Consider the following 21,924-nt stretch of genomic DNA (forward strand, 5'->3'; position numbering starts at 1 on the left):
TTTTAATACTTCAGAAGTTGTATTCTTTTATATGGCTGCTGTAGATGTAGAGCAACAACGGCACTTTAACATTCAGGTGTTCAAGCCAGCTAACAGCATCAGGAGTAGCGGGATTGTATCGCTGTAATCTTTCATTCGTATTTGTGGTTGGGGTGTTGCATCGTTATTTGTTATATGGCCTGTTCTGGATGACTACAGTCGCACACTGGAGAGTTTTAAATTTTAAATGTATGAGTCAGGTATCCACATCTGCCAAGGTTTGTGTGGATGCGGTTTAGGGTGGACCATGAGCTTCGTGGAAGATCAAACCCAGGGATCTCTTGCGTTGGGTCTTTCGCATCAGAGATGGCAACTCTATATTTGAATTGGAATTTGAAAGTCACACATACTTTAGCTTGTGTGTGTGTGGTGGCTGCAGTTTGGAGAGGGCGTGTTCAACCGAGCCAAGCTCATGAACATCGGCTACGTGGAGGCGCTCAAGGACGCCCCCTACGACTGTTTCATCTTCAGCGACGTCGACCTGGTGCCCATGGACGACCGCAACCTCTACCGCTGCTACGACAACCCTCGGCACTTCTCCGTCGCCATGGACAAGTTCAGCTTCCGGTACGGGGTTGTTCGTGCCAGTGTCGAACCAATTTCGAGCCCCTGTGAGGAACATCTTCTAAGTTTGTCATTATTTTTCTATCTACGTGACTTTACTGAAAGACCCAAAGAGTATGAATTCCTAAGCTTTAAGTCAAGATTTAAGTTTGTCATTTAGCTGCATTTATACAAGTATTTATGTACATGCACAGCCCTTTTGTGTGCGTCACGGAGGCCATTGACCATACCCGCACCTTTAATTAGCACGGTTGGCTACGTACCGTGAAAAATAAGTTCAATATGCATAAATACTACACTCTGTTAGTCAGGTTTTGGAAGGCAGAGAGTTGGTTTTAAGTCGCATTCCTTCAGGTATACAGGCCCCATTGCAGCACGTGACAGATTGTATATGGTTTCCAGCGAAGAGGGTAAAACAAGCCATGATGTGAAACTATTCTGACTTAAAACTTTCGTGACTGCAGGAATTCATATTCTTAGTTCTTTCAGTAAAGTCACGTAGATGGAAATAAAAATAATAAAAGTAAGCCGACTGGCTATCAACAACGATTCGTTCACGAAGCCATCCATATATACAGACACAGACACAATTTCAACCGAGACGTCGGTTATAAACAGCAATCATTGGAAAGATGTCATCAATCACTTAGGGTCATGACTTGATTTATGTTTTCTTGTCGACCTCTACCGTCAGCAGTGGATGTGTGTAGTGAGGTGCAATGCCCCCCCCTCTACCCCCCCCCTCTCTCTCCCCCTATCTCTACCTCTTTCCTCCCCCCATTGTCTACTCCTATATTAGCACTGACTAACTAACTGCCCCGCCTGCCCATGCTGTTTACGCCGCACAGCTCTTCTCACAACTCTCGTCCCCCGCCCACTCACTTTGGAAACCCTTATAAGCAGTTGCATTTGGAGGCTTGCCCCCTCTTTTCCTTCCGCCTGATGAAGACCTTTTGTGTTGCGATCGAAACGTCGTGGGTTTTTTGCTTTTATTATTTTAATTTAATTTAATTTTTATTTATATTTACGTGACTTTACCGAAAGAACCAAGAATATGAATGTGAAACTATTCAACAATAATGGCTGTGACACAAAGAAGCTCGTATTGTTACTCCAGTGTGGCGCTTCATCAATGGGAGTGCGTGTGACTAACCATGTGAACAGCATTTTGTTTGTTCAGCAGTATGTTCAGACAGGCTTGTGGTTCCTTTTATCTGAGATTATTTTTATAGCGGTGGTTCTCAAACTTTTCTGGTACCGTCTTGCTGGACCCAATATGTTCCTGAAAAATGAACATCAATATTTTAACAAATTGTCCATTTTGTGAGGTATCCTATTAATTATCCTATTATGAAACTAGTAACTGCAAGCGAAATAAAAAAATCAACGGACACTCTGCACGCGTGACGCAATTTGTTCGCGCTCACTGGTTACTCATGGAAACCATATTGTTTACCATCAATGAGTTTAGAAAGGTCTTTTATATCATTCTAGGTTACCGTATGGATTTAAACATTTTCATAGTTACAGACAATTCTCGGTTTACGCGCATTTGTTGTACGCCATTTTGGAATAACGCGCACTTTGTATTTAGACCTTTCATTTACATACGCGAGGCAATTTTTGGAATAACGTCGTACGCCACCCCTAGCCTAGCACCGTGACCCAATGGCGTTGCCAGCAGCCAGTGACATCATAATATCGAAATATCGTAAGTCGGACCATCATAACTCGGGGACTATCTGTATATAGGTGTCTGGTTTACAAGTTCAAAATAGGTATTTGAGGCGTATTTTTATTGACACCTTCATTGCCCTGCAATTAGATAAACTATCGTGATTTTTTGATGTCGCTATGTAAGTCAAGATTCTTTTATTTTTGGTCTCATTTGTACTCGCCTGTTTGCATTTTGCTGCGTCTGCTTGTATGCTGTGTCACATCCTTTTTGCTTCTGTCAGACTGAAGATGGTATTTGCAGATCAGACTCATATCACACCTTTGTCAGGGATTACAGAGCGCTGTACACAATGATTATAAAATAACACAATGAGCATAAAAACCCTTGGTTATAAAAAATATATATAATAAAAGAAAGCTGAATGATAAAATCAGGTATAGAACAGGAAAGTTAAGTCGAGCCTTGATAACACCCAATTGAAGCAGAATCCCTGACGTAAATATAATCTGCATGTATCATGAGTAATCGATTCTCAAATAATAATTCGATGTGTGTACCACAGTGTAACAATCAACTCTGATCAGGCTTTTATTTTTACGTGTTTGGGTGATTTGTTTCCCTTGTACTTTGCACTACTCTTTGTTGTTTTAACGTTAGTACCTGCCCCTACTGGATATCTGAAAAAGAGCTTTATAGCTCATCGGATTCCTCCAGTATAAATAAATATTACGATTCTGATTTTCGTAGATAGTTACATGCTTCGTATTTACGATGAATCCAAGAATACTGTTTGGTTTACCACCTGCATCAAGATGATCAAGCGCTTCTGACAATCATTGCCTGTGTTGTTCCATCTCGTTCCACAAGGCTGCCATACAACTCGTACTTTGGTGGAGTGTCAGGCCTCTCCAAGGCACAGTACCTGAAGATAAATGGATTTCCCAATGAATACTGGGGCTGGGGTGGTGAGGACGATGACATTTACAACAGGTACGGCACAGTGATTGCTAATACATATGCATTACTGTTCTTTTCATTGTATTGTTTGTTATGTATCTTAAACCACATTTTTTTTTAGAATTAGTTATCGTTGGAGGAAATTATGTTTTAAATTAAATGACAGACAACTTTGAGACAATTAGTTGTCTAAGTATAATGATATACTAAATACGTTGCGTGCCATATTAATGATTACCTGTAAACAAAAAATTGCAGCTGATTTGCACCTATAAAATGTTTAAATCTAAACAAAAGGTTGCAGCAGGGATTATATTTCCTCTTGCTTCATCTATAAAACCAACATTTCAAAGTACCAACATTTATCACAAAAACGTAAAAGGAATTGCTTCTCACCTTTACTGTACACTATTGATTTTGAAGTTCACTGATGCTGAAACAGTTACTCGTGTCATGATATTAAGCGGTGTGCTATTTAAATTCCTTTTACACTGTTAAGTATGACTAGCAGGTCATGCGCAAGTTTACTATTTTCCCTTCGTATGTTGTGACAATTATCACAACCGTTTCAACAGGTCTCCATAAAATGGCGTACGTACATTTAATTTCAGTTTTTGAATAAAACATTTGTAAACGTATTTGAAGACCTATGTAGTTTTTTTTTTGTAACCAGTGAAATGCCTCGCAAGCATTAAGGATTTAAAGTTGCAGAAATCTAGTGATGGTAGGTTGCAGTGCCCTTTTAATCTGATGACTCGGGGACATTTGGTAATCCCTCCTGGTCAACTCGTTCATATGGCGTCACATCTGATATTCAATTTGTGAAATGCAGAACATAATACATTCAAGTAAAATAACTTCGAAACAATCTTTAAAAATCGTAGTATTCATGTGCAGCCCTTTGTAAATCCTCTACTGAATGAGAGCCTCTCAACACTCAGTCATGGGGGTTGTTTGGTCATGCCTCAACGGCACTCAATGCGGGTTGGTGAAGAGTGGCCCTGGATCAGTTCATACATCACTAGCCACGTGTTAGCCAGGGCCAAGAATAGAACTCAGGTTGCCGAGTCCAAAGTGCAGTGTGCCCACTGTGCTATCTTCCCAACCATTTATTTGAAAACTGAATGAACACTCATGAGCCTAAATTGTTGTACAAGAGTCCTGGGGGGAGTAAAAAAAACTGCGATGGTTTTAAAAAAAAATCTACATTTGTTCTAATCAAAGTTTATTCAAAGAAAACAATATGATTGAAATGGGGCTATTTTAACTGACAATTTTTTTAACTGTTACATGCAGACACTTTTTTTGCTGTATTCTGCAGAGGTGTAGTTCTTAAGCTTGCATTAGCGTTGGCTAATGGATAGATTTATTTGCAGGGTTGTTGTTCAGGGAATGAGGCTGTCTCGACCCGACGGAAGTCTGGGACGCTACAGAATGGTAAAGCATGCAAGAGATGCCAAAAATGAACCCAATCCCAAGCGGTAAGTCACTAGGTTGGGCACCCATATTTTAACAAATTGTGTTTGTGTAAATCTTTTTCCTTTTCCAGCTGGATTCATGACCCACACAGCATAAGCATTATTTTCCTATACCTGCGCACACACCATGTGATGGCATCTAAGATCTAAGAGGGTGTAGGGCTCATCACACCCCTCTTAGATCTTAGTGTTCACAACATTCAAGTATTTACACACTGTATTACTTATGAGTATATCACCTACGCAAAGCCTAGCATGCGTGAAGCCTGACTGGCACGCAGGCATGACAAGAAACGAGATTGTAAAAGAGCCGATATAACCTTAAATCCTTTATTATATACAATCATGTTCGTGTTTTAATTCAACACTGGGCATGCGTGGCCCACATTATGTTGCGACCAACCTCGTCATCGCGCGTGTGATCGGTAATTTTCCATAAATTGGCATGACAAGATGTTCCTGTAGGTCTACAGCAAGCGATTGACAGGATCAGAGTAAGGGAGGAGTGGAAGAAGTTTATCTAGCCTCGTTCTCGGCTGCCATGTGACGGCTGATGGAAAATTAGCAAAGAAGTTTTTCTTGCATAATCTGGTCTGCGGACCGGAGAGCTAGTGGCAGCCGCTGGATTCGAACCATGAACCTCGGCAACAAGTGGCGAATACACTACGGCTAGGCCATGTCACCACCCTCTCGTCAGATCTCACCTGGTAAACAAATGTAACGCTACGTATTTTCCTCATACGTAACTTTACGTATATACCTCATACCCTTAGCCTTGATGACAAAATAACTGGGGTGGGAGGGGGGTACTTGGAATGCCAGGACTTTTACTGCAAAACCTTTTGGACACAGACAATGCAGTCGCTTCACCAACAAGTGACTCCTGGCCCCACCAGGACTCACCAGGGCAAGGTGTTCGTCACTGAAAAATGGTCATGCCACTCTCCTCATTGGCCTTAAAGATACTTCATCTGCTAGGCACAGTGGAGGCATTCCCTTGGGCGAGAGACCACATTTCTTCCCCTCCATTTGAACCTCACCTCGCATTGGTTTATGTCCTCCCAAGATGACAACGCCCTATTTCGTTTGCAGACCACAGCCTGCCACCTGTCATGGTGGCTGCTGGGACAACCTTCTCTAGGGCTCTCTTTGGGTTTGTTGATCCACAATTTTCGTTTACTGCCATTTCATCATTGAAACGATGGGGCAGAGAGTGCAGAGTGGCAGTGCAGGGCCTCCGAACCAAAGAGGAGAGACTAAGTTTGATCAGTTGGCTCGAGCTGAGGAAGGTCCATCTTGTCCTCCAGGCTCTACCAATCAGTCTTGTGCAGTCTTGGTTAAATAAAACTCATCGGATAAATTCCAATGGGTAAATAAAATCTAGTTTTGTAAGATAAATATTTACATTCAAGAAATATAATTCTTTTTTCAATAATGATATATATACAAATTAACTAGCTATTTTAACATCTCCTCTGTAATGCACACTTGCCAGTGAAAAAAAACTGTATTGTGGAGCCTTCCTATATGTTGATGTATGTCGATAAAATTACGTTCAGGGGTTGTATAGCGCCCTCGACAAATGGTGACACAGATGTTTTCCACAATGAAGGAAGAGATAATTAAAACAAAACATCTTGCAAGGAAAATCATTGTAAAAAAAGATATGTATTCAAAACAGTAAAGTTACAATGTGACAACGTAAAAAAACATTCCAGTTTCATTAATTCATTCTATTTATTTTTTGAGTAAAAACTCACCCCCACTAAAGAGGGCATCGCAATACTTTACCATAAAAAAATTTTTAGAGTTTAATTTAAAAATCCGAATTAGATTTGGTTTGCCAAGTACAAAAAACGAGTTTTCAACTCTTGAAGGAAATTTGCGATGTATAGCATGCACATGCTTTCAAATGAATGCACTTGTTAGGTAAACATGCCGTGCCCTGCCCGTGGGCACATAAATGCAATCGGACACACATCCCATTGGTTTACAGCTTAATGTAATTCACTTGTGATCAAGTCCAAAATCATTTGTGCCATGTTTTACTGTAAAACTTGAGTTCTGGGCACTAACGTTGGTGAGCTCCGGCATCATGTTCGTTGTGCGTTTGCATACAGGTTCACGCAGATCAAGAACACCAGACATAACATGGGAAGGGATGGCATCAACACCCTCAAGTACAGACACGTGGAGACAGTGAGGCAACCTCTCTACACCAATGTCACCGTGGACGTTGGCAAAATGCCAGCACGACACGTGTAGCTTAAAGTGGCTATAGCTGTGGAAGTAAGAATTTGAAGAACGAATCGCATTGCCTGCTGTTCGTCGCGGTTCAGTCATTACTTTGAATGACTGGCTTGTGCTGGTGTCGCAAACGGGAGTTACAAAGTGTGGCATCGCCGAAAGAAGAAAATAACATTGGTGGAAAGAACGTTGACTATTTTGGAAGTAAACACCTATTAAAGTAAATAGTGTGTTAGGGCTGGCTTCCCAAAGTGTGAAAGGGTGAGGGGAGAGTAATGTCCCGTGGACAGTTATGACTGAGAATGGTGTGCGTTGCATTGTTGCAAGCCATGCACGTTGTTTTGGCAAACAGGCAAAATATCTGGCTGATGTTTGTTTTTTCACTCGGACGCTTGTTGTTTTGTTATGTTATGTATTGATGTTGACGTGCTTTATTTCGATATTTTAATTTTTGATTTGAAAATATATATGTGAAGATCAGTTATTTTGGGCATATTTTTTATATTGTGCATGTACATTGGCTCCATTTTGCATACTGTTATCATTCATGCTTTCATTCAAAATAGTATTTGCAGTTTGTAGACTATTTTACAGTTTTAATGTTTTAATTTGTACTTAATGACACTTTAAACATGTTCTTTAGGTTGCTTATTTTCAGCAACCAGGCAATAATTGTAAAGGTAATAATGGGGGTGACATAGCCATGCATTACGTCAGGTTTGTTTTTGCACAGTGAATCTATAATACAAGCGTAGATGTCGAATTTTTGCTCTCTGAGTAAAGCATATACTATACCGTCTATCAATTATAGCTAGCTCACACTTAATGGGCCAGTGCTTGCATTAGTACTGTTTACAGTTTTATTGACACAAATTATAAACACCTGCCTTGTGGCTGAAACATGACTGCGATGTGTCGTGTCAATCTATTACACCATTACGATTGGCTTTTTCATACACGTGTAGCAATCGACTATTTATTAACCTTAGCGCTTTGAACAAAGTACAATGCTGTGTTATCATTAAACCAGATAAAGTACCGCTTTTCATTAAACGATGTTCAGAAATACTCCACAAATGTCACATTTGCATGTATGTAAAAAACACAATCGGGATAAATAATTATCAGAGATTACACTCGTAAGCCTAAGAGTATTATATTTTGAAGATAATTCAGAAAGTAGCGTGTGACGGATTGCCTTTTATTTTATTAGTGTGCACTGGTCATGTCCAAGCACGGTAGGCCAATGCTGCATTTCACACTGTGTACTCTTGATTTCACTTCTTGGTTTTAACTAATTAAACAACATTAACATTTCATGCTTGGGTTTCCGTGTGTCATTTTGTTTTCACCAAGGCACAACTGATCTTCCCCGTGTATGTTCTTATCACGGGTTACATATATATTTCCCCCAAACACATTTCACTCCCAGTATTTCACTTGAAACTTTGCAAGTGCTGCCTGATCTGTTATACGATTGCTATTGCAGCTTTTTCAGCCTCTGATATTTGTAGTCTGTGCCTACGCATAACCTCTATAACATGGAACAATTCAGGAACTAAGTGCTTTCACCTGTGAAGCCACAGTCTCTTGACATGACAGGAATGTTTTTTGTACGGAGGCTACCAGTCTCCTTAAGAGGGGAGGTGTGAAGTGTGTCTGTAAGAGTAACAATAATGGCACAACATGCTGAGTGAAGGTTAAGATGAAGTTGGCAAAGCACCACTGAGGTATTGTATTATGTATGATTGTGGGGAGTAGCGGTTGGCAAATTGTGATTTTTTTTAATCCATAAACCTGAATTCAACTCCTGGTCATGACTGATATCTGAGTGAGTGATACCCGATTCGGTCCTGTATATACCCCCTTCAACCCACACTGAGCAGCATGGTGAAGTATGGTCAAACAGCCCTCATGATTGGAAAGGTGTGGGAGAGGCCTTCATCCAGCAGTGGATTTACAAAGGGCTGTACATTTATTATCATTTGAATATAATCCCCCACACAACTGTACGCACCTAAGAAAATAGGACTCCACCAATGTATACAATAACTGTAAAATAGAAACGTGAATGCAACCGCATGCAAAGTCCCCACAGCAACTCTGGTAAGCTGTGACTTGAATGGGAAAAAAGGCTGACTTGCAGAATGAAATGGTGTGTTTGGACAGGCAGTTCAAAGAATTTCGGCTTACGTTTCAGACGCTTCAAAGATGTTTAATTTTCACTGAAAGCATTACACGGGCTTAGTATGTCAACCAAATGTCATGGAATTCAACAATGTAGAAATAATGTGTTCACCTTGATGAGGGAACATGTCAATGCCATGGTGCCGGACGTATTCGGACAAAATTTATTTCATCCATGCTGAATTGCATTCATTTTTACATCAAAATATTTACTTATTCCATAAATACGCTGATGGTGATTACTTTCAAAATGATACCTCCATATAATATTAGTATACATTTTGACTGAAGTTGCCTCATTTGTAGAACTGCCTGATGACAATGTTCGATTTATATTAATTAGTCAAGTACTAAGTATATAAAGTTAATTAACCACCCACACATTTTAAAGCGGGTTGCAAGCATAAGGCAATTTTAATAAATGATTACAAAAAATGGCATGGTTTGATGTCTCCTTTTAGTTTAAACCCACAGATTCACTCAACTCAAAGCTAAACTTGAATAATAATTTGCAATGGCACACTTATTTCATAATGATACTTCATTTTTATCAGATTATTTCTCATCAATTTGGATTATGGCATTAACACACTGGTTATTTATTCATAGTGGTTACGAGACGCTCCAGTTATGCATATTTACAACATCCCCAGTGCCCAGCACTTGGGGTACTTGGCTAATGCATAACATTTGTAAATGAAAAAAAATCAGCTTTACCCTTTCTGGCAGTAAAACAGGTGTTCAGATGTTCAAACACCAAATAGATCCCTATTGCAAGGAATCAAGCCTGCAATAACCACACCTACTTGTGGTGAACATGCAAACAAACATGCTCTGATAAAATATGCATTGTGTTTGAAACTGATTGGTCCACAACAGAGACAGCCTTCTTTATGGCCTCGACTCATAACATATGCATGATATACAGTGTCGGATTAAGCCAGTGCGGGGCCTGCAGCATATGTAATAAAGGGGCCCTAATAAAAGCAAATATTAAAACAAATATTTAACTTGCATACTAAAGTAATTGTATTTTATAATTTGCTATACATCCAGATAATACGGCAAGTCGCTAACCTTAAACACCCAGTCGTTCATAACATTTGAAGGCAGTATAGTACTATAGTAATAGAGCAAGTGCAGAATCACTGAACCGGAATTGGTAGCTTAAAACATTTAGCATATGTAGCTACTTTTGCTACTAGGATAATCCGGCACTGATGACATACAGTATTTAACGATTTCTTCATGGCAATGACGTCCCGCGTCCCATTGCTCGGTGTTAAAATGTTTACTGCTCAGGGGGCTACGGGAATTTTTGTTGTCGGCTTGCCTGGAAAGCTGCTAGCTAGCGAGTAGTCAACGATTTAACGGGATAGTTGTACAAATTGAGCAAGTGTGTGATGAAGACACGAGTATAGGAAGAAGAAGAAGAAAAAACTTTATAACAGTCAGGGAAACGTTTCTCAGCGGCAATGTATTATTATCGGAGGGTGGGAAATCGCCGTTTATTTCACGAATTAAGGTGGGGGGAGAGGTTTAAATCCCCGATTAATTAGGCACTTTAAACATGTAGGCTTCCGCGACCATTTACAATTTGAGTAACAACGTTTCGCTGGTGATGACAACCATATTCTCAGGTTTTTTTTCGGTAAAGTCACGTAGGTAAAACATTAAAAGTAATGAAAGTAAAATAAAACAAAACAAAAATAAAATTCACGACGTTTCGTCCGGCACCATGGTATTGACATGTTCCCTCATCAAGGTGAACACATTATTTCTCCGAAACGTCGTGAATTTTATTTTTGTTTTGTTTTATTTTACTTTCATTACTTTTAATGTTTTACCTACGTGACTTTACCGAAAAAAAAAACCTGAGAATATGAATCATTGCAGTCACGAAAGCTTCAAATCTAGATGACAACCATCTCCGTCACAATTCTGGCAAATCACCTGACGAAGCCTGTCGTAATCGCCAGCAAAGCGTCGTTGCTCAATTTATGCGCGTTTATTCTCCAACACACCGGTGTGCCAAAGTCGTCACTAATTGGCACGTTTTGCTAACGTGACAACCCTTACTAATTTGCTGTGTCGGATGGTTTTGTTAACGACACGTGAATATTTGAGCGATCTAACCTCGCAAAAACAACCCCTTTTATGTTGATAATTAAGCACAACTGTCTGTGTGGGAGTCGATCACGTAATGAACACAGACACGCATGGTGCGGAGAGTTTCTAAGAGTTTTGGCGACTGAAAACCGTGGTCCACGTCGACGACAGCTGCGCATGTAGAAGGGGATCGATCCTGAGGTTCCAGCGGCGCTTTTAACAGTCCACGGGTGGAAAGAGAGCAACGGAGTAGACCCCTCGTCCCCCAGGTGGACAGTCTCGGTATGACGGGAGCATCAGTGGAAGGGGTCTGTGACTCAGCGGCGTCCGTGGTGGTGGTGGTGGGTGAACAACTCTGTCAGCCAGTGGTTCTCACCCAAGTGGAGGGTACGTAAGGTGATTTATAAATGTGAAATTATATCACACGTGAGAGTCCTTGGTGAATAATCACGTATGAATCTGCCCAATATAAAATAACCACGATTACATATAAATCCATATGGTAACCTAAAACTCATTGATCGTAAAACAATGTTGTTTCCAAGAGTAACCAGCGAGAGCGAATAAATTATGTCACGCATGCAGTGTCCGTTGATTTATTTTTAACGAGCTAGTTAGGACACTCTTGATTTGAAGCTTTCGTGATTGCAGGAATCCATACTCTGGTTCTTTCGGTAAAGTCACGTTGGTAAAATATATATATATATTATTTTGGTTTTATTTTAATTTTCTACCTACGTGACTTTACCGAAAGAACCAAAGAGGATAGTTAGGACACCTCAAAATTGACATTTGGTGAAAATATTGATGTTCATTATTTGTAGATTTATTTTTCAACTATTATGTTGGGTCAGGCAAAGGTGGTGGGTGGGCGTGGATACTATGTTGAAACTAAATAATTAAACAAGTGGTTATAGTGCAGTGGCCAAACAAAGGTTGAGAAGCACCGCTGTAAAAGGGCCCACGATGACCTCCACCGGGGCCCAGCCGGCCACTCCCCTGCGTGCCACTGGAGCCACCCAAAGCAAAGCTCGCCTGCCTCATCCGAGTCAACGCCACGGTTACAGTTACGTGGTGTTGACAGGCGGTGTATGTTTCTAAGTTAAGAAAAGGGAGAAGAAGACGAAAAATACAAAAAGTTGGGTATTTTGTTGTGTTACTCCCCGGTGTCCGGTTTATTTGTTTTGTGACTCACCTCCGATTTGCGGCTTTTGTTCGTCGCTAAGGAAATGGCTGTGGGGTCACGACACGAGTGGGGTTCCATCTCATGGGCCCGAGGGTGAAGGGCGAGCGGGGTGGGGTGAGAACTCCCCTCTCCACACGCTGCCTGTAAAAGTACTAATTAAATGTACGGTATATATTTTAAAAAATGCTAATTTAATGCATTAGCTGAGTTCCCCCAAGTGCTGGACGTTTCAATTGTGCTGTAATTATATGATCTGAGGGTGTCAATGGCCACTTATGATGAAAACCAGATTTAACATGATTACAGTATTACAATTTATGAGAATAGATTTCCCCCCTTTTATCTGGCAACAAAACAGGGTTAAGTTGTTAAAACACCAAACTGAAACCTTTTACAAGGAATCATGTCTGCATTAACCACAATACTTGTGGTCAAAATGCAAACAAAAATATACTCTGATAATATATGCATTGTCTTTGAAACGGATTGGTCCACACCAGAGACAGCTTTCTTTTGAGCCTCGACTCAAACGGTGTTAGACCAGAGGACGCCAAAAGGCGTACATCACAAAAACAATGCACTATCAGAGTAATGTAGATGCCATATTTTTTTTCACCTGATGACGATTGCTTGTGTTGCGATCGAAACGTCGTCATACTTTTATTATTTTTCTATCTACGTGGCTTTACCGAAAGACCCAAAGAATATTAATTTCTGCAGTCACAAAAGCTTTAAGTCAAGATTCAGTATGTATTTTGGTACTGGCAAAGAAGGTCCCGTGATATTACAATTTAGTTTTACATTTCTGGGGGGTCACCCTGGGGTTATTAGGATGCAAATGACAGCATATGGATAATACGCTGCCACGATGATAATGACGCTCATGATATGTTTTTAAGTTACAGCAGATGGTTCACTGTTTTTTTTCTTACATACTTTCCTAGATAGAATTTGTACCGTGGACTTTGTGCAAACCTGCCCAATGGTGAACTTTTGATCTTTTCAAAATTATTTTGCAGCGGGCTGGAAAAATCACTCACGATCTTGTAGACCCTACTGAATGGATGTACATCTTTGCCTAGTATGACCAAGGATATCCGTGTTTGTGTGCAATTGACGATATTGAATCTGCACTGTCCCCACTACGATCTGGTTGGCTGAAGAGCAATAATTCAAGTGTTCTGGATGCGCAATATCGATGTAAATTCAAACATTCACACGCTCAGCGATTTGATATGGAGGTCAAACCCGTTATTACTCGTACGGTGAAGGCTCATTTAATGGTGTGAGCGTAATTCACATAATTCTATCGTTGGTAAACATTGTGTATTATCATGTATTCAGCCTGCTTACCCTTTGCTGTCCGAGAGTTGGTTACTGTGCACCAGTCCAATTAACCTGACCGTTATTAATGTTGCAATAAGTAGACCCAGTAGCGATGAGGATGTGTTGAGTGATTTGCAATACGTTAACATATTATATACAGTACACCTTCCATTTAGTATCAGCTGGGATTTGCAAAGAGTGTGTGTGGGGGGTCCCATTGTTGAGAGTATTTGTTTGTGGTAAATTATTCACAGGCATAAAGACGTCAGGCATTGTCAACAATAATACGAATTACTTGACATTTAAATGAAAGCACGCTCGTGTCCAAGCAGTAGTGCATTGTATATACTTTTTTTACTAATTATGCTTTGTTGTTGAAATGCCAAGTACTTATAATTAGGGGCGAAAGATAGCCTGCACCAATAAAACGGGTATCCAACTCAGTTCTGTAATTATACATAGTACCGCCACCAACGAGATACCACAATTATATTCAGCTCTTACTTGTCAGAGGCAGTGACCCCAAAGGAGGAATGAAATCTGCAATGACTTTGTTTTACTATGTTTCATATGACCTCATAGAAGTTTTTTTCACTTAGACTACTTGGCGTTTGGGAGTGAACACGTGTTTTACCACCTGGAAGAGCATGTGTATAAATCTTTTATGATGGGGCTTTATTGATATTTGTCCACTACAAATAACGTGAGCTGTCGGGAAGATGAATCACTTGTGCTTTGTTATCACAACCCTAGAGACGTGCAGGTTTGTGCATAGAGTGTAAAAATCTGTTAAAACTGCTAATATTGTTATTCTATAATAGTAAATGTACGAAGCCATTTATATCGGTGTGAAGTTCTTCTTACATTTTTGTCGGGCTTTAAAATTACTTGTGTAACCCACCCATGACGTAACCTTTCAACCTGGTGTGTATTTTTAAATGAATGCCGGAATAATCTGTTTCCTCACCTGTTGTATGTATATGTAAATGTCTCTATTCAAATCAGGTACTGGTTGACATTGCCATCTTAGATAGGTAAAATCCCTGAAGCTTTTTCGATTTAAAGCTTTCGTGACTGCAGGGATTCATCTTCTTGGTTCTTTCGGTAAAGTCACGTAGAATTGAAATAATAAAATTATAAAAATAAAACATAATAAAATAATTCTCACGACGTTTCGGCCACAACGCAAGTAGCCGTTCTCAGGTGGAGAACAGGTCTGTCAGACTGTCTCCTCGACAGACCTGTTCTCCACCTGAGGACGGCTACTACGTGACTTTACCGAAAGAACCAAGAAGATGAATCCCTGAAGCTGTATGACTTTGGGTTACTGGCATTCATGTGTTTCACCGCAATTTGCATGCCTTCAACCGATCCACACTGGATCAAGTATCCAAATTAGTTACAGTACATGCAACTGAATCGCTTACATGTGGATGCCTTTGAAACCAGTTGCAATAAGTTGCACAACCAGTTTCTCGAAGTACATTAGTCTACTTTGAGTATACTTTAAAGCAATCTGCTCACTGATTTGTTTCAAAGTTTTCCATCATGTGAGCATTGACGAACTGTGCTTGGTTAAAATCCTGAATGTCCTGTTTAACTTTACACGCTGCGAAACTTCTCACTCGGATGTGGATAAAGCAGCTGCGGGCCGATTTGGTTTCGCAGATGATCACCGAGGTGTGGACGCGGCTTGGTGCTCACACCAGAGCCAATTCACACGTGGCACAATTTACGAAGTTCCCAGCAGCGCGTCTTAACACGTGTGGGCATATTTAATAGTCTTAGGGGGCTTTGTCATCCACTGTGGGAATGTGCCCGTTGCCATAGCGATGTAGCGCTAAACATTCAAAAACGTAGAGTGGCGAGGAAAAACGTGCACCCAAGAGCTTAAACCACTTTTGCGTGTGTGGCCCATTTCCAATGCAAATCTTAAACGAAATTTAACTGAAAGAATGTCTTGATTTGAAGCTTTCGTGACAGCAGGAATCCATACTCTTTGGTTCTTTCGGTAAAGTCACGTAGGTGTTATTTTTATTTTGTTAAATTTTTCTACCTCTGTGACTTTACCGAAAGAACTAAAGAGTATGAAAGAATGTGTTTAGCGATTGGGTATTTGACCATGCACAGTCTGCACGGGCGCCCAGACGCGTATAGATTCGGTTCTGTTCCTCAGTAAAAACTCAAAGAGGGGCGGGCGGGGGAGTTGTAATGGTCTGGGTCTAATTGTCACCTTTACAAAATTACTACGAGTAATTAGTTAAAGCTGATTAGGTACAATCTATTATATGGCCCTAATTGATGCAGAGTTGTGCGTTCATTTTTATTTTTGTAAAGCGTAGAGCACCCGCAAGCGGTTGGCGATGTTCACTGCACAAAGGGTCGGGTTACATAGTGGAGGGTTCATTGTGCATGTATTATTCATGCACAAATTGCAGGACGCACACTCGAGCTTGGCGCCTTCGTTTCGGCAGTCACAGGGTCAGGAAATCAAGACTTTGACGCGTTGCAGGCTCCTTCTGCAAACGCATTCGCAGCGATATTCCACCACGCAGTTTTTTTTGTTTGCGAGATTCTGCACAGGGTTGGCCGAGTTCAAACCCTAATTCACGCATGGGGTGAGAAAAAGAAATCGCTCCCACCGGCGCCAGTCGCGATCAATTTGCGGCCACAGTACATACGGTTGGCCAGAGCGCCCCACATCGGTTAGATAAAAAAAACTTTCGTCATTTATTTTCGGGGGGGGGGGGGGCTCTCGTAGCTTGGCGGTCTCTGTAAAGTTGTACAGTACCCCCCCCCAACCCCCTTCTCGTAAGACCTGGATTACCACCCGAGTTGGCAAACGTTTAGCAGTACCGATTTCTTTAGACCTCCAGTGGTTCTCTTTGCACGTCAGGCACGGTTATAGCTCTTCAAAAACAACGACAAAGCTTTTCCACCTCGTGTTGTACGACCCGGAGACCTTTGTCGTGCTCCAATGAAGCCCTGTCCAGCTTCGCAACCCCGACGCAAATTTCCACACATCCATTGTCCCTCCTCTCTCTGAAAGCGATGACTACAAGTCATGTTTCACCTCCTGGTCTATCAGCAACCTGGAAAATATTAAATGAAAAATGAATCTTGAGTAAGAAGAGTATTCGACTCCAGAGAGTTTTACTTCGAAACTGGGTCAACTGTCCTGTCATGTGCCGCCACACTGCCGTACGGTCTCCACCAAGCAGTGCCTTGTGTGTCAACAGTATTTTTACACTGGGGCAAGTGTTTTTTTTCATAGTACAATAAAATTACAGCTGTGTTACAATATTCACCGCGGCAACTGTCTGTGTCATTTAATGATGGACGCAGATAACGTATCATTCATTTCGAAATAAATGCACCTTTGTGTGGTTATTCCAGGGTTTTTTTCTTTATTTATATTATTATTCACGTGTGACGATAGTAGTTGGCCGTACATTTTCATATATTCACTTGCACCATTTAGTTGAGTTATAGGTAACCTATGGCTTGCGGTGCGTTTAATTTCGTATGGTGCACGGCCACATGAGATCTCCCACTCCTGAACGGCCCCCAAACCAAATACAGAAAAAGCTCTGTTATCCGACATTTCAACATCCGGAATGCTTTATTAACCGGCATCTCTCTCAGGCGGCGATAAAATCCCCCTTCACGTATCCGGACTAAAATCCGACAGCAATCAGTAATCTTGCCGTGCGCATTATCACAGATCTGTTGTTGACACGATCTTTCAGGATTCTGCCGAGCGGTGGCGCTAGTGGAAGTCTGTACATACTCTAAACGGGCACCATTGTGCAAAGCCGTGAGCCGAAAGGTTAATCCGTGAGACTTTACAGGCAGAGAGTATGTATTCACGACCAGGGGTGTGCACAGCACAAACCCGCCGAGAAGGATATTTGCATGACTACTCTTTCCACTTTTCATTCATTGCTCCCACGCAGAATGCTGACTTTTAAACTTCAGGTACCCTATTCATGTAAATCACAAACCGAAGGAAACATGAGATTTAGCTACCCAAAACGCAGTTCCTTTCACGATCAGTCATCATTGACATGAATACAGCTGCTGGTGGGGGTGGCAAAAACCTGGCCACTTTAGCAAATAAGAACCCAGTCTACGATGACATGACGCAAGACTGACAATTCCACATGTCCATCTATCACCGTTAACCATGCCATTGTTATCCATGGTGAAACAATGAATGTGCAATCTCATCTGACCTGTCACGGAATGGCTGTATTACTACTCTGAGGATGACGGCATCAACGAAGCGTGGGCTTTCAATTAAATGCCAAAGCTTCAACTCCGAACAATTATGACTACTGTTGTGAATCTGGAGTGGAAGCATCGGGTACATACCTCACCGCACTGGATAACATTCAACGTAAATCAGTCGGGGCAATTTCTGGCCCAGCGCTCACCGATTCAATCCAGCCACGCTGACCGGATGCCCGTCGCCACCTCATCACTTCTCTTGCGACACCCACGGCTCCTGGCTCGTTAACTTTCACTAATTTCATGACTCATCCACCGCGCCGACCGCTTCATTCTCATCCGTACTACGCTCAACCCACCAGCCACAATTGCGAGTCAAACAGCTTCTCGTTTCGGCTTCTTTCCCTCGCGCTGACTGGCTCGACTGGAATTCCTTCCCCCTCGTCTCCAATTCGCAAGCTGTTGTTTCACTTCGCTCAGTCCAAGAAGCGTGTCAGCTCAACTTTGACAGTGCTGCTTGTTGCTGTTCGCTTGACGCTTTGAGCCTGTGCTCAGGAAATGTTATTAAAAGAACAATAAATATTCGGGATAGCATATATATACAATAATGACGCGAGCGCAGGGCTCTTATGACGCACATTCAGTTTGCGGTGACTCCGGTGGTGATAGAAAAAGGAATTGAATTCGTAACCTGTATCATTTTGTTCGGTGTATTATTTGGAATTATTTTTGCATGTGAAGCTGTAGACCTTGAGGTGGGCCATCAATTCAGTGCTGCACACATGTATCCGATGTTGGGGCCTAAAGGCATCGGTTCGGGTGATCAGACATACACAAGCAGCATCGTCTGCGTCACGCTAAAATAAACAAACGGCCTAGTCACGTGGCCACACTTGCCATTCGAGTTGACTTTGTGCCAGTGATTGATATTTTCCGCTGTCGTCCGCTGTGCCTTGCTTCATCTGCGGCAACGCATCGCTTGGCAACATTTCCTATGGGCTACGCAGAGTCGTTTATATCATACATTTACAGACAATATAGATCTCACGACAGTTCATTGTACATGGACAATGCATCAATTTGATAGATTGATGATCTTACGCTCATGATACACTGCACAAATGTGTGGTGCGTGGGTGACCATTTACACGTGTAGTGACATCGAGGATGTCACTGTATGGTGCCGGCCCAAGAGGGCCGTGGCGTGCGATGTCCCTACATCGCGGACAGCACCGGGTCGGTTGTTGTGTGAGGCCGGCTCGAGCACAGCACGGCGTGCTATGCACCGTCATCGCGTACACCCCATAGGCGGGTGTAGTTCCAGCGCTGGCGGAGCTTGGTGAGCGTTGGGATAGCGCGGGCACCACGCATAGCGTGTAGGCACGTGATCCGGAGTGTCCACAGAGAGGGCCCCAGGTGGGGGGCTAGGGGGCGAGCACGTGTCCAGGGAGAGCGCTCGAGAGGGATCGAGAGGGAGCTAGAACGCTCGAGAAGGCGGGCGGGGCCGAGGGCGGAGCGGCCCCGACCCGGGAGGATATAAGGTGAGAGGGACCGGGGTCGCTTCGTTCTACTGCTGGAAGCTCCACGTCTACAAGCTGGAAGTTTTACGTCCTACGAGGCATCAACACATGGTCTGGGACCCGAGTGAGGGTCTGACCCTTCGTAGCTGTAACTGCTACGTATAGAGAGTAGTTAGCTGGGTGCTCACCACCCTAGGCTGTATCTGGTGAAGGGCAGTTACCCCTTTGGGTTAACGGGTTGATGTTACAATAAAAGTGTTGCTTCTAAAGAACAACGTCTGCGACTCAGTTGGACTCACTACACAAGGAATGCAAATTATGAGCAAATGCTATGCAAATATGACATCTAGGCTAACGAATTCAAAACAGAACAAACACGTGAGAAGCAATACAAACAAGACATTGCAAATGAGACAAACAATGCACTGTTTCAATGGAATCACAAGCCGATTTGTCACAATTGAATTTCTATGGAATTAACACAAGTACAGCAGGAGAATGTTGTGGACAATGTGGAATAAATAAAAGCTGGAGATGTAACAAGTTAAGTTGTGTCTATTATATTGTTTTACGTTGTATTTTCTCCAATTGAATCACGATTGTGCTGACGGCATCATGTCAGTTCAAAAGCCCTTTGTGTTAGAGAATGGTCCTTGGAAGCGGATATCACGGACATACTTCTGAGATCTCTGCTCGGGACTGGGTCCGCACCGTTGAGGTGATCACTTTCCCTCCCAACCAGCCACATGAGAGTAAAACAAACATTTTTTTGTTGGAATTTGGGAAAACTAAGTGCCATCCCAGTGTCTTTTTGCCTAATTGTGATTGTGCTATCGGTAACGTATGATGATATAAAAAAAACTCAGATTGTTTTTTCACTAAATGACATGACATCAATGATGGAGTCTTTTATTTGTCTGCAGTCATAAACTCACGACGCTCAATTGAACCTTATGGCGGGACCCCGGGGTCCCATAAGGCCCCGGCACTCGCATAAACTGTGTTGCGATGTCATTTTATGTCTGTTGAAGGCGAACGATACGGCAATCTTCCATCGACGAACTCTACACGATGCGCTAATCAAAGTTTTGTTCACAAAGTTTTGTTCAATTTTGGCAACGACGGGTGCTTGGTGAAGAGCCAGAGGATTAATAACAGGTGGCTGAAAATGATACCCAGGATCTTGGAGATACCAGCTCAGCACTCTGACCATGTAACCACGCTTCCGCTTCTAGCAATATTATTCTTATTCGAGTAATGTGGTGGCAGGGGCTGTGTAACCCAGCACTTTGGAGAAACGTTTGCCATGTCATGTGCAGATGTGTTCAGTAAATGATGGTGGGTATTTTTGAGTATTAACTTAACATGCAAGTTTACACATCTAACATTATTCTGTGGTTTTTGGGAGATAGACAGATAAACCTGTTCCATTACCCAAACATCAACAATTAACATCAAGCAGCTATTTTGCTGGATGTAAATGGGAAGGCGAGGGCTTTCCCACACTTCCAAATAGTACGGTTGGCTACGTATTGCACGAAATAAGTTCAACATACAGTACATAGCGCTTGTATTTCGCAGACGTCTGTCTTAAAACAATTCCCGCTCCCTGTAGAGAATGCTGGTGAATTACAATTATAGAGCACTACACACTTTTGGTAATGCTGCCATAGGGTATAATGTTTGGCACACTGGTTGGCACACTAGACTTTCAATCCAGAGGCTCCCAGTTCGATTATATTAGATCTCCCAGAAAGGCAGTTGAAACGATGGTAGAAGTTCCTTAACCCCCCCCCACCACCACTATCCACCCTGTCCCTTCCAAAGGTCATTGTAGAAGAGTAAGCCAAAATACCCTCTCATAGGAGACCTCTAGAGTTTCCTTCTGGTGGAGGCCCTTCCACAAGCAATGGTGTGAGCAAGACATTGCGGAGCCGCACCTTTGTGGTGGGGGGAGGGGGGGTTATTCCGTTGTAATGTGCACTCATGCCCACTTTATTGAGGGCGATATCGACACAGAAAATAAAGATTAGTTGATTACGTAATAATGTGAGGCTGCTACACAGTGTGGCGGAGCTGCTGTTAGAAGTTCTGTGGGTTTTTTTTTCTCTCTGAGGATATTTACTGTAGGTGTGCTGTGTCATGATTGCATCACATATAACGTACGATCCGTTTCTAAAAGAAGCAGTGGCTTCCTTTATCTTCGTGATGACAATGTGCAACTGACGCAAACTTTAATACACTGTCAATAGTAACTTCAATAATGTAGTTGCCACACAGCTGGTACATTTCACTTTACAGCTGATACACTTGACATTACAGCTTATTAGAGAAATCCGAACTGTAAATAGAAGGATTATGGTGACAATGCGATATAATGCGCATTACCAACATATACTTTTG

The 21,924-nt window shown here is 42.0% G+C and overlaps 1 protein-coding gene across 1 annotated transcript in view; it reads left to right on the forward strand.

The window, feature by feature from the left end:
* Window positions 1-8,770, forward strand: part of LOC144941096 (beta-1,4-galactosyltransferase 2-like) — a 30,690-nt gene extending 21,920 nt beyond the window's left edge. Inside the window, exons 3-6 of the mRNA XM_078867575.1 lie at window positions 419-606; window positions 3,149-3,271; window positions 4,615-4,719; window positions 6,837-8,770. Of these exons, the coding sequence (XP_078723701.1) occupies window positions 419-606; window positions 3,149-3,271; window positions 4,615-4,719; window positions 6,837-6,981 (561 nt within the window). The 3' untranslated portion in view covers window positions 6,982-8,770. The remainder of the gene's footprint in view (window positions 1-418; window positions 607-3,148; window positions 3,272-4,614; window positions 4,720-6,836) is intronic.
* The last annotated feature ends 13,154 nt before the right edge of the window (window positions 8,771-21,924 follow it).

Source organism: Lampetra fluviatilis, chromosome 24, assembly GCF_964198595.1.
Source record: "Lampetra fluviatilis chromosome 24, kcLamFluv1.1, whole genome shotgun sequence".
NCBI classification, from domain to species: Eukaryota; Metazoa; Chordata; class Hyperoartia; order Petromyzontiformes; family Petromyzontidae; genus Lampetra; species Lampetra fluviatilis.